Here is a 17,681-nt window from a genome sequence, read left to right on the forward strand (position 1 = left end):
CTTCACATACACGATTATCCCACCCTGTTCATCCCCTTCCTCATCACCCTCCACCCCCCCTCCTCACCCCCGACCTCACCCCCCTCCTCACCCCCCTCCTCCTCACCCCCTACCTCACCCCCCTTCCTCACTCCCCACCTCACCCACCCACCTCACCCCCCTCCTCATCACCCCCCTTCCTCACCCCCCTCCTCCTCACCCCCCTCCTCCTCACCCTCCTCCTCACCCTCCTCCTCACCCTCCTCCTCATCACCCCCTTCCTCATCACCCTCCTCCTCACTCCCCACCTCACCCCCCACCTCACCACCCTCCTCCTCACCCCCTACCTCACCCCTCACCTCACCATCCTCCTCATCACCCCCCTCCTCATCACCCTCCTCCTCACCCCCCACCTCATCACCCTCCGACCCCCTCCCCTCCTCACCCCTCCTCCTCCCCCCCCCTCATCACCCAGTTTCCCTTCTTCCAGCTGGCGCCTCGTGCGACCAACCGTCGACTTGATAAACGTAAACAAACATCGCCGCAGCTCAGTGTCGAGGAGCGAAGGAGCGAGTGAGGAGCTAGGTCGTCGTCTTTGTCCTCTCGCCGAGTCCACACGGAAGTTTTGCTCACCATGAGGATTTCTGTGACAACTGAGAATGATATTTATCCCCTGGAGGTCGCTCAGGATCTGGAGCTGGAGAATTTTAAGGCCTTGTGTGAGATGGAGGTGGGTGGACTTTCTTTTCTCTCTCGTTCGCTCTTTCGGTTTGAGAGTTTTTTTTTTTTTTTTTTTTTTTTTGAGGGGGGGGGGGAGGGTTTTGTTTTTTTTTGTTCTGAGAGCGTTTGTTTGTTTGTTTGTTCTTTGTTGGGGAATGGGGGTTATTATGTATAGGTTTTGATTGCTTGGCTTGGAGAGATAGGGTGTTTCCTCATTTTGTTTTTGTTTCTCTTCATAATTTTTTTGGGGGAAATCTCTCTGATGTAACCAAAGTCTATTACTAATTCGGAAAATATGTATTATTATTCGGCATTGTGTAACTATGTATCTATCTATATGTTGTTGTTTTTTTTGGCACAGGGACTGTTGTATCTCTTTTATATTTAAAATTGCATGAAAACTGGATGGATTTATCTTGCTATGCAGTAACTTTGATAAACAAGGACTGAGATCAGTCAAAAAAAAAAACATTACGAGGGTTATACACACTGACTTTTACAGCATGGCTATATCCATACATGCTTTTGTGGTTTAAAATGATAGAGAATAATGGTTACTGTTATGAATGATACTGAAAGGAAGTTACTCTACAATGGAACTGGAATGGTGCTCGATGCTTTACCCACCCGTCATCGGAAGTGATGGAAGTGAATGTGTACGAGGCAACTGTGGATCCACCTGCCACTGGCCACTGCACCAGAAATGTTTGGATGATGAAACAAAGTGGCCACTACCAAAATTTCTGAACATGTTGCTCTGTGATTCTCAAGCAGAGTTTGAATGGCTTGCTGTGAATATATTGTGCTGGCTTCAATTTGTTTTTATTTAGCTTTTATTTTTCATCTTACACATAGTTAATAGCACGCTGTGTAACATCATGCAGCATAAAGTGTTATGTTATTACAAGTATTTCACAATAAATGCTGTAAAAACTGCTGTAATAATGAAGACACTTGTTTGCCTGGATTACTTTGGTAACTTCAAAACCTTACTCTCCAGTTTGATTTTATTTTCTATCCTTTTCAAACTTGCCATAAAAAGTGCATCAAATCAGCTGCAAAATGATACCGGGCTCTATAGATAAAGCTGGGTCCTCAATCAGTGCAAATTATCAGAAATCAGAAACAGCCCTCATGAGACGGCACACCTCAGTATTACCTTGATGTCATTATTGTGCTTTTTCTTTGTATAGTGTGAAATTTGGTACAGGTGATTCTATGGCAATTTCAGTGATCAGTTTTGACCAGTTTTTTTGTGCTCCAGAAAAGGCCAACAAACCTACATTAAGTATTTTCCGGCAATTGATTTATTGTAAGCAAGGAACCAAGCCAAGGGCTGGTCTGCGTAGATATAGGTAGAGGAGGCTTGTTGAAGTGCTGAAGACATGAATGTTGTGGAACAAGGAAAGTAATATATACATATATATACAGGCATATATACATACATATATACATACATATATACATACATATATACATACATATATACATATATATATACATACATATACATATATATAAAATATATATTTTATATATATATATATATATATATATATATATATATATATTATATATATATATATATGTATATCATATATATATATACATATATATATATATATATATGCATACATATATATATTACATATATATATATATTATATACATATCATATATATATACATATATATACATACATTAATCATTATATATATATACATATACATATTACATATATATATATATACTATATATATATATATTATATATATTATACATATATATATATATACATATATATATATATTATATATATAATATATATACATATACTATATATATATATATATATATATATATATATATATAATATATATAATATATATTCATATATATAATATATATTATATATATATATATTACATACATATTATATATAATATATATACATATATATACATATACATATATATATATATATATACATATTATATATACATATATATAATATATGTATATATATATATATAATATATATACATATATATATTATACATATATATTACATATATATACATATATATACATATGTATATACATATTATATATATTATATACATATGTATATACATATATATATGTATACAATATATATATATATACATAATATATATACATATATATACATATATTATATATATATTTATATATATATAATATACATACATATATTATTGTATATACTATATATATATATATACATATATATATCATATATACATATATATACATATATAATATATATACATATACATATATATACATATATACATATATAATATATATATATATACTTATATATATATATATTATATACATAATATAATATATATATATATATATATATATATATATATATATATATAAATATATATATTATACATAATATTATATAATTATATAATATATATATATAATATATATATAATATATATACATAATTATATATATATATATAATAATATATATACATATATAATATATATCATATATATATATATATATATGTATATATATATATATAATATATATGTATATACATATATATATATAATAATATGTATATACATATATATAAATATATACATATTATATACATATATATATATATACATATATATACATATATATACAATATATACATATATATACATACATATATATATATATATATACATAATATGTATATACATATATATAATATATATATATATATATATATATAATATATATATATATAATATATATGTATATAATATACATATATATATATATATAATATATATATATATATATATATATATATATAATATTATAATATATTATATATATAATATTATATATGTATAATATATATAATATAACATAGTATATATATATATTATAATATATATATATATATATAATATATATATATATATACTAATGTATATATATATATATATAATATTACTTATATACATATATATATACATATATATATAATATATATATATATACTAATATATATAATATATATATATTATACATATGTATATATATATATATATATATATATTATACATATACATATATATATATACATATATATTATATATATATATTATATATATACTATATATACATATATATATATATTAATATATATATTATATATATTATAATATATATATATATATAATATACATATTATATATATATATATATTATTATTATAATACATATATATATATTATATATATATTATATATATAATATATATATATATATTAATATATTATATAATATACTTATATATATATATATATATATGTATATGTATAATATATAAATATATATAATATTATATATATATATATATATATATATAAATATATACATATTATATATATATATAATATATATATACATATTACATACACATATATATACATATATTAATATATATACATATATAATATATATATTACATACAATTATAACATATAATTATATATATATATATAAACATAATATATATATTATATATATATTATTATATATACATATACATATTATATATATATATACATATATACATATATATACATATATTATATATATATAATATATATATATATATATATATATATATATACAATATATATATATATATATATATATTTAATATATATACATATATATATACATATATAAATTATATATAATATATATATATTATATAATTATATATATTTATATATAATATATACATAATATATTATACATTATATAAATTGCTATTGCAGAAGCTGAATAACAAAGTTTAAAAACGTCAATTGGGATTTTTAGTTGCATATAGAAATTGCTTGTGAGAAATAGTTATATAAACCATTGCTGAGAAGCTGAATAACATCTTTCCATGTGGATTTTTTGCATATAGAAATTGCTTGTGAGAAATAGTTAGGACCGACGTTGCTCGTAAGAGGAGGCTCCTGTATCTTTCCATGTGTTTTTTGGAGAATGAGTGTATTTGTAGTCATTGAGAGAACCAGGTTTAAGCCACGGTATCTTAACGTTTTATGTTTTCTGGTGCATAATTTTTCATAATTAAAATGTTTGGAAACTCTTAGAAGTAACTAGTCAAGCAAAAAGTTAGGGACTTGATTTTTTTTTTTTTTCTTTCTTTCTTTCTTTCTTTCTTTTAAGATAACAGCAATTAAAACCAAGTCATGTATTGCAGGTAGGAATTCCAGCTGGAGAGATGATGGTTGTTTTCAACGCACAACCGCTAACCGACGATAAGAAGACTCTCAAAGACTATGGCGTAAAGGACGGAGAACTCATTATGGTGATTCGTGGCACCACACTCCTGAGGCAGGCGGCAGAGCAGGCACAGCAGCGACAGCCACAAGGAGGGCAGAGACAGCAGAACCAAGGGCCTGTTCCTATGGGTATGTGAGTTTTGTTCTTTGAGTCATTAAGATATCTACATTGGCAGATCTTAAGCAATGATTCCGCCATTCAGATTTGCCAAGGATCATCATGCATTCCCATTCTATAGTATTTTATATTATTCACAATTTGCTGACTAGATATTGCCTAGGAATCTCAATGGCCGTTTTTGACGTCAGAGATGATGCCTGAACAGCCTACTGTGTGTTGTAAAAATGCATAAAGGATTATCTCTGCTGTACATAAGGGAAATTAGGCCAAAACCTGAAGAAATACTTTGCTGGTGTGATGTGCACATTAAACTAGATCATATCTTATATGTTTACATATATTTATATATATGTAGGTAGAATTGTATGTATATAATCCCTTGTGTACCCTGACAGGTTCCTATGTACTCTAAAGATTGAATATAAAAAATTGATGAAACAACATTGAGTTTATATGATTTTATAAGTAAGTCTGTAGGCTTTTGAGTTTATATAAGGATTTTTTATATTTAATTTATCAAATATATTGACATGTAACATGAAAGAAAGGAAGATAAGAGTGCTGGTATATGTAATTGCTGTCAGGTCATAATGGTCATTAGGAATGAGATGACCTTTGATCCTTTTTGGCTCCTGGGAAGGCTTTTGACAGTATGGTTATTTCTGTATTCTTTCTTGTGTTGTTTTGTTTACAATATTCATATGTGTGTATGGCATTGTTGGTGGTTGTGGCAGAGATGAAAGGGTGAGCCATATTCCGTCCTCACATCCTCACACACACACATATATATATATATATATATATATATATATATTATATATATATATATATATATATATATATATATATATATATATATATATATATATAAATGCACTCTGTATACCTTGTGTTTATACCAGAAGGAGCATTGAATATTTTTTTATAATATTGTTTTACTTTCCCAAAGATTTGTATGTATGATGTTTGGTTTGTAACCATCTAGTATTTTATAATTATTACTCTCTGAAGGAGCTCACAAACCAGGTAGATGTACTGTATTTGAATGAAGTATGTTCAAGTTAGATGCTTGGGTAAGTGTTAACACAGTTAACTACCTGGAAAATATATGCTGACACAACCAATTATGTGATGTGTATAAAAGATCTACTTAAATAGATTTATTAAATACATTCTATCATTGCTTTTGTTACTGTTATTAAGTTATAAATAATATGTACAGTTAGAGAAAAATAAGTGAATATCTACATGCTAAGGAGTGTTTAAAATTATAATGATTTGGATGCTGTATGATCAAACTAAGTGTCAAAAACTGTGTAAAGTGCCTGGCTTCATCTGACCTCAGCTACCCTAAATTTGATCCGACACAGAGATCAGCCAGTTCGACTTCAGCAGAATTGAGCTTCCCAGGTCACGGCAGACTAGCACCTCCTCTGCAACCTGTAATGACTCCCAGAGTGGGGGTGAGGCCCAAGGTCACGAGCAGGGCCAAGGTCAAGTAGCAGGTCAGGAAGGTGTGGAGGAGAACCTGGGTGATGATGGGGACTTGGGCCTGGGCGCTGCAGGTGGGAACGCTGTTTCAGTGTGAGGTCATCCAGGGTGGCTCAAAGTTTGCACTGTGGACCTTTATTACAATATCTCTGATTAGATTCACCAGCCAAAGTATGCTTTTGATGGACACAAGATATCCATGAGTAGCGCTTTGCAATTTTTTGATATTCTTCTTTTTTAATTTTCTCTCTTTGAAAAAAATAATAAATTGTTCCATTCTACTTTTGAAATTGCTACATACCCCGATTAAAGTAATGCTTCGTGTACCATGCGACATGAACTTCTAGTTAAGGTCAAACTTGTCTGGTCAGATTGGTTGAAATTCCATAGTTTTGACTTTTGAGACATCTTAATGTTGCATGTTTTGAACAGCCTGGGAAGTTAAAAAGCAGTTTTATTTGATTTTGCTTTTTATTTTTTGGTAACCCAGATTTATTTGTTTAATCCCATAATCACCTTTGTAGACCCCTATCCATTTGAAGAAGGTTTTATTGTCCAAGGAATTATGACATACTGTAATTATTAGCTAAAAGCATGAAGCTTTTAGTTTGTATATTATTTCAATGTATTTGAACTATATTGCTGAATGTGTATTTTCAAGGCATGCTCAATTTAGAGTAGCTAGTGTGTTGATACAATAAAACAAACACAGTTTAATCAAGGACTTTGTTGGCTTTGGTAAATGTCTGTGTAAGACTTAACATTTGCATTATTATTTTATAATTATGACATCAACTTCTGGAAGATGTCGTGTTGAGTACATCTATTGACATTTCATATAGATCAGTAATGGGGCGGTCTCCTAGCATTAAGTGAATGCATTATAAAGGGCTTGAGGTATCACAGATTTTGAATGAGTCTCTTTCTCTCTCTTTCTCTCTCTTTCTCTTTCTCTCTATTTCTTTCTTTCTCTCTATTTCTTTCTTTCTCTTTCTTTCTTTCTTTTCTCTCTCTCTCTCTCTCTCTCTCTCTCTTTCTCTCTCTCTCTCTCTCTTTCTCTCTTTCTCTCTCTCTCTCTCTCTCTTTCTCTCTCTTTCTCTCTCTTTCTCTCTCTTTTCTCTCTCTTCTCTCTCTCTCTCCTCTCTCTCTCTTCTCTCTCTCTCTCTCTCTCTCTCTCTCTCTCTCTCTCTCTCTCTCTCTCTCTCTCTCTCTCTCTCTCTCTCTCTCTCTCTCTCTCTCTCTCTCTCTCTCTCTCTCTATTTCTCATTCTCTAATCATGTTATAGAAGAGATGCTGGATTCTATTCACAAAAAATACTCACAAAAAGTTGTTATCAGTAGCATTTTCTTTTCTTATTTTTTATTGTATTTGTTTAGTTGAAGACAAAAGACCAGCTGAAACATCCCTCCGTGTGTGTTTGTCAGTTTGTTACCACTAACCTCATCTCTTTGGAGTCCATAATGAATGTAACAACCTTGAATTTAAACTTACCTGGTTATTGTAAGTGAACTGAGCATACATAACGATATTGTAGATATCATCGTACCAGTTATTTACTGCATTTACTTTCTTCAGTATTTATGTCCACATTATAAATTATCTGTATTTAGTTTTAATTCCATTGCTTTTGTCCTTCTATGGATATAATGCTTATTCAAGTTCAACCTTTGCATACTGTACTTAGATGGTTCATTATACAATGTTCATTATTCATTACATTCAGTCATTTGTGCCTGTGATGAAATTTAGCCAAATCTGAGGTATTCGGCCAGAGTTCAAAGGGAGAACCCCCTCAGACACTGTGCCTTGAGTACCAAGGAATTAACCGAGAAGCATTTCTGAGGCAGTCATCTCCATTCCACAACCATCCTCATTATTTCTTTCTGATTAGCTATCTTGTTTGTTTTCCTGATCTTTTTTCGTCTTTTGAGAAAGTCAGCACTAGCCAAGATTATTTTTGAATGGATCAGTTCTGATGCGAAAATTCCATAGTGGAAACTTGCATTTGGTTAAAGTGTGCTGGTTGAGGGAAAGAAGTTTAAGTTGATTACGATTACAAAGAAGCAAGATGTTTAGGAGGTTTATTTCCATTGAAAAAATGGCATTTACAAAGAGAAATAGAGTTTGTTCATGGGTACTGTTTGTGTGCTTGTATTCGTTCATATTGCCAGCGCAGTTGTAAGTGAAAGCTATAGTTTTCAATGTGTTTAATATCGCAGAAGGAACACCCTTATCTCAAACCATTATTTCAAATTTGTGGACCAGAACTTTGCCTTTTGGAGAAAGGTAGAGTAAAGAAAAGAAAAATAGATCGAATCCCTTTACATTTTTTATCATGTTAGATAACCTTGATGATTCTTGAGATGCAGGAGATTGCAGAATACTGTAATAAGGGCTCGCATACTTAACTAGAATGGCATGGTAGTAATCTTTTGGCAGCTGTAAGTATTCTCATATATAGGGTGAGTAGTTTTGGCAGCAGTCTTAGTATTTCAGGACCCAGTCCGAAGATTAGACTTATAACGTTGTACATATGGTGAAGACCTTCATGCTTGAAAATGTTACTTGAGCAAATTACTATTTTTTTCATATAATTATATTTGTTTTTTTCTCTTCTACTTTCTGTCTTTTCTTTTGAAAACTGCATGAATAAAAACAGCTTTATGATGTAAAGTTGATATTATTTGCCTTTTTTACAGCTTGTACTACTAATGTTAATACTCTGAGAAAGGTTCTCCTGTCTCTACACACAAACAGACTTTTACACCCACACAAACTTTCATATACACTAATACTCACTCACATGCACACAAACTTTCACATATTCATTCCCTCTTCATGCAAACACATTTATATTATTCATGCAGACACATTTATACTATTATTTTCAGGTTTGCTCTTCCCAAAAAACTGAAGAGGCAATTAATAGCTTATGCACTAATATACCTTTAGTATTTACTAATACAAGGGTATTTTTATATGAGTTCCCACAATGCAAAATGCTGCAGGTTAAATGCAGAAGGAAGAGATCAGTGGATCAACATTTTTACCTCTCCCAGTATGTGCAAAGGATCTTTATATAAATGTTACTCCTGGACGATGACAAATTCATTTGACGGTTGATGTTTTGGCTAAAAAAGCTAAAAGGATAATGAGCCAGATACAAGGGTCTTCTGTCTGTTGTTTACTCCAGTGGCTTTCGAACTTTTATTCTGCACTGAAATATATCTGTTGCCCAAAATCCTAATACTGTTTTGTAAAGTAAGAGCTTACTTATGTTTACTAACAGTCAGAACTTGTTCATTATCTGCATAGGTACTGAATGTTAAGTTTATTGATCAAGATTAATTGTAAACATTTCGACAGAATACATAGTGCTATCTGAGTGAACTTCAGAACATAAAACCAAAAACTTTTCATCAGCTTCAGTTTAGTCTTCCAGAATCAAGACAGAATAAACATGTGTGTCTGCATCCCTTGTTTGCAGAAGGCATAAAGTTTGTACAAGTGTGTCCCTAACCATATGTCGGCCCAACAGGAAACGGCCAGGACGACCCGGCCGTCATCCGCGACATGCTGTTGGCCAACCCCGAGCAGCTAGCCCTCCTCCGCCACAACAACCCCAGGCTTGCAGAGGCTCTAACAAGTGGAGACTTGGGTAGGTGAAGAAAAGGAGATATTTCTTTCTTTAATATTTGCTGATAACTTCCAGCTTCTGATTCCAAGTGAAACTACTTTACATGATGTGTAATTACTCCAAAGATGTGATATAGAATTCTTTTGTATAGTTTTTTGGACTAATGAAAGTGACACTGTATTGAGCTTATTTTATGTAATTGTTTGGCAGACAAATTTGCTTCTGTGCTCCGTGAACAACAAGAAATGAGAAGGGATCGTGAAAGACAGAGAATTCGGTTGCTTACAGCTGATCCTTTTGATATGGAAGCTCAGAGACTCATTGCAAATGAAATTCAGCAAGAGGTGCGTGCTAGCATGATTATGTGAGAGGGACTACTTGTATGTGCATGTACATGCATGTGTGTGTGTGTGTTTGTGTGTGTGTGTGTGTGTGTGTGTGTGTGTGTGTGTGTGTGTGTGTGTGTGTGTGTGTGAGTGAGAGAGAGAGAGAGAGTGTGTGAGTGCATGCATATGTGCCGAGCATGGATATAGATGTGTATATATATTGATGTATGTATGTATGCATGTATATATAAGTCATACAGATTCAGGAATGTATCTAACAAGTACTGAAGGGTCTTTTCATTTTGCACATATTTTGATGAGATTGTGTGATTTTTGCTAAATGTCATGCTACCTGCATTTCATTAATGAGCCACCCCCACCACAGAACATCAATGCCAACATGGAAGCAGCAATGGAGTACAACCCAGAGAGCTTTGGCACAGTCCACATGCTCTACATCAACTGCAAGGTCAATGGACATGACGTGAAGGCTTTCATTGACTCGGGTTAGTTTTCACGAAGTACGCATATGCACACGCACATGAGAAACAGCCAGCCAGCGTTAATTATTTATTCATTTTTTATTTTTCATTCTCAGAGAAAAATAAGTAGATTTCAAAATCACTGATCAGTTTCAGGGTAACATTATTATTGCAGTCGAACTTCTGGTGGAAAAACGTAAAATGTTGCTTAGTAATGTAATAATAATGAGTGTATTGGCTTCTTAAATGTGAGTGAAACTGGAAACGGTGTGTTATTTCAAATTTGATGTGTCATGTTACTATTCTAACCTATTTTTTATATGTAACATCAAACACACGTATCTTATGAGTTCCATTAAGTGTTGACTTAACAGAAGAACTTGCCGTAAAAAGTTTTCACCTTAGCATTATATATAACATTATACATTAGATAATTATATTTTACCTATTCCTACTTAGAATGCATTTATTTATGACTTCCTTTCAGGGGCACAAACCACTATCATGTCTCAGGCATGTGCAGAGAGATGCAACATCATGAGGTTGGTTGACAGCAGATGGGCAGGCATAGCGAAGGGCGTCGGAACTCAGAAGATTATCGGCCGAGTCCACATGGGCCAGATACAGATAGAAAATGATTTCCTTGCGTCCTCATTCAGCATACTGGAAGAGCAGCCTATGGATATGCTACTAGGGCTAGATATGTTGAAAAGGCATCAGGTTTGTGTGATGGAACATTTCTGGTTATGAATGGGAAGCATATGAGCATATGATAGTTTATGCTTTTTTGAGTTATTTTTTCTAAATCCGCAGTATTTCTAAAGTTGATACTGAAATACTTGCTTAAATTTATGTGAATGTGCATTCAAATATTTAGATAGATAGATTTATTGATTGACAGGTATGTGGTTATATATAAAGGCTATATGAAAGTCTAACATTTTCAATTTAAAAATAATGTATGCTTTCTTGGGATCATAACCCTTATATTTTCTTTCATTCTCTCTCTCATAAAAAAAAAGATGTGCATTGACCTGAAAAACAACAAACTGCACATTGGGACTACAGGTACAGCCACAACTTTCCTAAGTGAAAGTGAACTGCCAGATTGTGCCCGTCTGACCTCTCTCTCGGAGGAAGAAGCTCGCCGCCAATCGGAAAAGGCTGCTAAGGAGTCGGAGGACCGTGCGCTGGCCGAGGCTCTGGCAGCAAGTTCCAAGGAAGGTAACTCAGGTGGTGCAAGTGGTTCCTCTGCATCTGGGGCTACGGAACACGGTGATTATGGGTAGCAAAATGCCAGGGACATTAAAGCTCCTGAAAGATTGCTTTTTATCTGTGATTTATCAAGAGACTGAGAAAAAAAAAAAAAATCAATTAAATGGTAAAGACATCTTTCGATCTTATGCATTAATGATTCTGATGAGGATTTTGTTCACGTTTCCAGCAACAGACCAGCAGCAGTCTACCAGCTCCTCTAGTGATATGCCAGTCCCTGCCGCAGTTCCAGAAGCTACAGCTCAACAGGACAACTTTTCGGAATCGGATATTCAAGAAATTATGCAAATTGGGTTTACTAGACCCCAGGCAGTTGAAGAACTTAGACGACAAAATGGAAATAAGACTCAAGCAATAGCTGCACTTTTTGCAAAGTCATTCAAAATGTAGTTCCTTATTTTCTTTTAGGGATAAGTTACATGTTTAGCAATACTGTTTCAAAAGTTATGGTTTTTATTTTGCAATATTACATAGATGGTCGATATTTCTGGTAAGGGTTTAGAGTTTCTTGGATATTGTGAAGTGAATATAGACATGGCTCGTATTGAGCCTTTTATCAAATATGTAATATGTTTCAAAGATTGAGGTTGACTTTAATGTATAGGGAGGTTTACGCTAGATAAGGGAAACGTCAGTAGTGGTTTGTTTTCATACCTTGTGATTGCACATGTCAAAAGGGCCTTTCTGAGTGAGCTAGGACTGCATTGTCTCCCCTGTCCATCATTTGTTTATTATTTGTATCTGTTGGTCAGGGTGAAATTGGGTACCTAATTTCTTTTTAGTATTTTAGTAATTTGTATACTCTGTTACCAATACTGGTTATACAATATATCAAAATACCAGATAAAAATTGCATTTACATGCATTCTGTAGCTAGTTTTTGCATCTGGTTCTAGAGACCTAATGAATATTCAGCAAAGAGATGGATTGTCCTTTGTTTGGCTTCAAACATTTTGAAGTAATTATCCAAAATGCCTGATACTGAGAGCAACATATCAGAGACTGCATTTAAAGTAGGGTTTCTTTTACTGAACAAGGATGTGTAGTGTTCTTTATCTTGAATTGGATTGCGAAACATTTGTGTGTTAGTGAAGAACACAGGTGTGATGCAGCTTAACATGAATCGGGGAAAGTCGTAAGATGAAGTACGAGCGGTGTAGGTATTCCAGTGCTATGTTTGTTCCAGGTGACTCAGTCGTGAGGTGCAAAACTCGTAGGAAATCATAGATGCTCTAATTTTGTAGGTGAGAACGTCTCATTACAACTCATTTTTTATAATGTAGAGAATAGCCTTTAATCAATCCTACTCTTAACTAGAATTTTCCATTATGATTGATGTGATGTAGAATATTACAGAACTTTATATTTTACAATAGGTGTTATGCAAATCTGACAAGTATTTTATATTACACATGGAAAAGAAAATAAGAGATTTTTATGTAGAAATTCATCATTAATATCTTCATTTTAGCTTGAAAGTAGTTTGCTTGTGATATTCTCTCTCTCTCTCTTTCTCTCTGTCTATCTCTCTCTCTCTCTCTCTCTCTCTCTCTCTCTCTCTCTCTCTCTCTCTCTCTCTCTCTCTCTCTCTCTCTCTCTCTCTCTCTCTCTCTCTCTCTCTCTCTCGTTCTCTCTTTCTCTCTCTTTCTCTCTCTTTCTCTTTTTTTTTCTCCCACTCCTGTCTCTCCTGCCATCTATTTATTGACACTACATGTCTTCATAGCTGATGATCAGATCCATTCTTCTGTACGATGATATTACTATTTAGGATGGTGTCTTTTTTTTTTTAATGGAGCATATTCATTATATACAGAGGACACCAGACATAGAAGAGCACAATGGATTTGTAGGAGTTTAACATATCTCCTATCGTTATATAATGATGAAACTAAAAATAGACCATATGCAGGGGGAGGTAACATGCTCAAAGGAACAGCGTCTTTTATGGAGTGGTCACTTGGTAATGACGGCACATCACAGGCATTTAAAATTGATGTTTGGAAGCACTGTATGGTTTTGCAAGCAATGTGTGGCAATTGCTTTCTGGGGATGTTGGGATAATTAACTTTGCTGCTTGCTGTTCACCTGAGGGTATTACCTCCCCATTATGTATGTTCCATTTGTGAACACTTATCAGTTATGTAGTAATATGGTATATTTCTTTCCTGTGTTTAGTTAGTTTGGTTAATGGGCTATGTGCATTATATTTGATCTCACTTTCTTTTTTATTTAGTTTTTGTTCCCTAGAAAACAAAGGAATGATGAACAGGCATCATCAGAAACAATAATTTCCTTTTAGCTGTAACCAGGAGGTGAAATATTTTGATTATATTTTGAACATCATTTTTTCAATGTCCTAGTACTTTCAAAGCATTTTTATGTTCCCAATTTTCATTGTTATCTTACAGAAGAATAGGTCAGATTATACACTGTGAACACTTATTATGAACATACAGACAGTGACATGAACACTTTATATCTCTATACCACTCAGCTTCTTGTTAATGGAAGATAGGTGTAGTTTTGGGGGCAAATATGTAATAAGGTAACTATAGCACTGTTATCAAAATGCCAATAATAATTTCATTCTTGTAATTATGAGACGTGTAACTAGGCACATTAGAATGATGTACAGACCGAAAAGTTAACTTCATGAATATCCAAAGACATTTGAATTATTAAAGATTGATAACGTGTCTGTTAGGCAAGTACAGTTGGCATTATTTGTGCCAAAAAATGGATCTCAATTTATTTTTGAAAATGAGATTAATTGGCTCTTGCCATGTGGTATAATAATCTTAACACCAAACTACAAAATATATTTATATAGCAGCAGTGACACCAGGCATCTCTGCATAATATGTTGTCTGTATGCATTTGCCTTAGTTTTGTTATGTTATGATAACTTATTGTTTTTTGAAAGTATCAAAAAAAATCTCTTTAACTTCAAGAGAAGTATTAGGTGATCTCGACCCTTTTTCTTTTCTTTTTTTCATTTCCCTACCATGCTACCAAATCCCATGTACGTTTTAGCTTTCTTGGTTTAGCAGCCTATAACTGGAACTTCTCTTTACTGCCAGAAGATGATACATTTTTGCTCACCAGGACGGAATGTGCTAATATCTAGTTACTCGAGATACATTTTCCAGCCAAGATTTTTTATACTTGTTTAAGTGTGATGAAGTTGAACTTGAAGAGACAGCTTTGTTAGCCTTGATACCACAAAGAGATTACAGGATGAGGGAGGAAAATCGGCGATACAGTGGTTCGCCAAGGCTTTAAATATGCATTACCCTCTTCCACCTTGAGTGGGTGACGTCCAGCTAGGCGTCTGTGGTCTGGCATTTTTTTTGGCTATCCACCCCTGACCGAAATATTCCTTTGCGGTTTGTGTGACTCCTGCCTTCCTAGGGGGGGGAAAGGTCTTCTATATTCTTATGATACCATGTTCCTCTTAGAATACTCTGTGTACCAAAGGTTGTTCTACAATGATCTTTGTCCCAACATGTAAATATGTCATAGTTTAAAGTTTCAGTCATTTCATTTAAATTATTTGTCATATTGCATAATTTGTTATAGTGACTTTCATTTATATAGTATGAATTTATATTACTGGTTGGAAGAAAGTTTTATATATTAGGCTTTTTATCAATTATTTGAGTGCAATCGAAAATCATATTTAAGGTTTTCATACATGCAATGCCAGATTAAACTTTGAAAAGTTGAGACAAAAAATACTTGATAATTGTGCAAAAAACATTCTGACAATAATATAAAGCAGGAATCAGTATATGTACAGTATAAACATATATGTAAATATAGGCAGTCCCACATTAAGTGATTGCTTTTTTTCCAACAATTAAACTACCTTTACTTTTTGTAAGCAACAGAAGTATTCAACAGTTCTAACAGGAATCTTTTTTTTTTTTTTTCTTTGGATCTTCCCTTTCCCTTTCATGCTCACTTTCTGTATTCCTTCCTGTCCTTCCCCCGCCTCCCTTCTCCCTCCCCTCCCCTCCCTTTCCTCCTCTCCCTTCCCTATTCTCCCCTCCCCTCTGTTCCCTCCCCTCCCCTACCCTACCCTACCCTACCCTACCCTACCCTCCCCTCCCCTCCTTTCACTGTTCTCATTAGCATTAATTTCATTATCAAGTCAGACTAATTAGTGGCAGGAATTACACAACATAAAACAGGAAATGTATTTTATCAAGAATAAGTGAATAGACTCGAGAATATATGTGTATGTATATAGTCCTTTTTTCTTAATTTTATATAAAATACTGTTTTGTAATTACAAAAACTATGTATAGAAATCTGCCAGTGTGACCAGTAACTCTGCCTCCTAAGATACTGTATTTACCGTGTCTGGCTGTATGGATAGTAAGGAAGAACCCATAGAAATTTTGCTTGTTATATATATTCTTTTGATAACTGTCTTTATGAATATCAATACTTGAATTTTGATCAGGGATATGATCTAAGAATTGACGTGCTATTTTCTTTCATTTTTTTCCCTCTCGCATGCTCTAACAGGTATGGTCTCACTTTGATTTGCATAAATTCCCTTTCATTGCCAGACCTCTATTTCTAGAATATCAAGATTTTAGTGATATTTTGTTGGAGCATGTAACAAGCACAGATTGTATAACTTAGAGACGAAAAGAAAGAGAGAAAAAAAAAATGCCTAAGATTCTATTTGTAGAACCTCCGAACCACAGCAAAGCATGGGGTCCTAGGAGTGTTGGCCCATATGATGAATAGCCCTTGTTACTTGCCTTGCATATGTTACTTGCAATGGATGTCTTTTCTACACTAGTTTTATATGATGTAATTATGGAGATGGAGAACTACTGGAAGCCTTAACCACTTGGAATTATCAAATCGTGAAAACTGTATAATGATAAGGTATTTTGCAATAAATTTACATAAAACTTATAATGTTGCATTGATTTTACTCACAATTTATTTTATTTTTTTCAGAGCAAAATATTCAATTATTCTTTACTAGTGGAATGAGATGAAGTGATTTACATTAACCCACTCACGACGGGGGCATTACAGCCTTGCATGTCACAATGCCGGGGCTCTCGAACGCTTAGGCTTAAATCAATTAAATGACTGGCACCATATGTTGCCACCCGGCAACCGGGCCCTTGAATGAGCTGTACCGTAGTGTACTACCCGTCCAGAGAGGGTTAATTTTGCCAAGGGATTTATGTAGGTAAAAGTGGTTCTTTTCAATACAGTTTTTGGAAGACCTGCAAAATTTTGCTTTGCTTTGAA

At 33.1% G+C, this 17,681-nt stretch overlaps 1 protein-coding gene across 5 annotated transcripts; it reads left to right on the top strand.

Annotated features, from left to right (window-relative positions):
• The first annotated feature begins 501 nt into the window (after positions 1-501).
• On the top strand, positions 502-17,336 carry rngo (DNA damage inducible 1 homolog rngo). Of its 5 annotated transcripts, none has more exons than XM_043036462.2 (9): positions 502-709; positions 4,985-5,195; positions 6,558-6,752; positions 10,217-10,336; positions 10,526-10,659; positions 11,027-11,147; positions 11,611-11,843; positions 12,146-12,398; positions 12,568-17,336. In XM_043036462.2, exons 1-9 carry the CDS (start codon positions 614-616, stop codon positions 12,786-12,788), a joined length of 1,584 nt encoding a protein of 527 aa, XP_042892396.1. In that variant the 5' UTR covers positions 502-613; the 3' UTR covers positions 12,789-17,336. The 5 variants fall into 5 exon arrangements, with proteins under 5 accessions (XP_042892396.1, XP_042892397.1, XP_042892398.1 ...); XM_043036463.2 differs by having other exon boundaries at positions 12,146-12,347; XM_043036464.2 differs by having other exon boundaries at positions 6,558-6,692.
• Positions 17,337-17,681: the final 345 nt, after the last annotated feature.

This window comes from Penaeus japonicus, unplaced genomic scaffold, assembly GCF_977035675.1.
Source record: "Penaeus japonicus unplaced genomic scaffold, GWHDUDI00000001_assembly GWHDUDI00000002, whole genome shotgun sequence".
Taxonomy (NCBI): Eukaryota; Metazoa; Arthropoda; class Malacostraca; order Decapoda; family Penaeidae; genus Penaeus; species Penaeus japonicus.

Excerpts from the sequence above, each read along its gene's own strand:
- rngo (XM_043036462.2), top strand. The coding sequence starts at position 614 with ATGAGGATTTCTGTGACAACTGAGAATGATATTTATCCCCTGGAGGTC. Across the intron at positions 710-4,984 it reads AGGCCTTGTGTGAGATGGAG|GTAGGAATTCCAGCTGGAGA; the intron begins GTGGGTGGACTT and ends CATGTATTGCAG. Across the intron at positions 11,844-12,145 it reads ATATGTTGAAAAGGCATCAG|ATGTGCATTGACCTGAAAAA; the intron begins GTTTGTGTGATG and ends ATAAAAAAAAAG.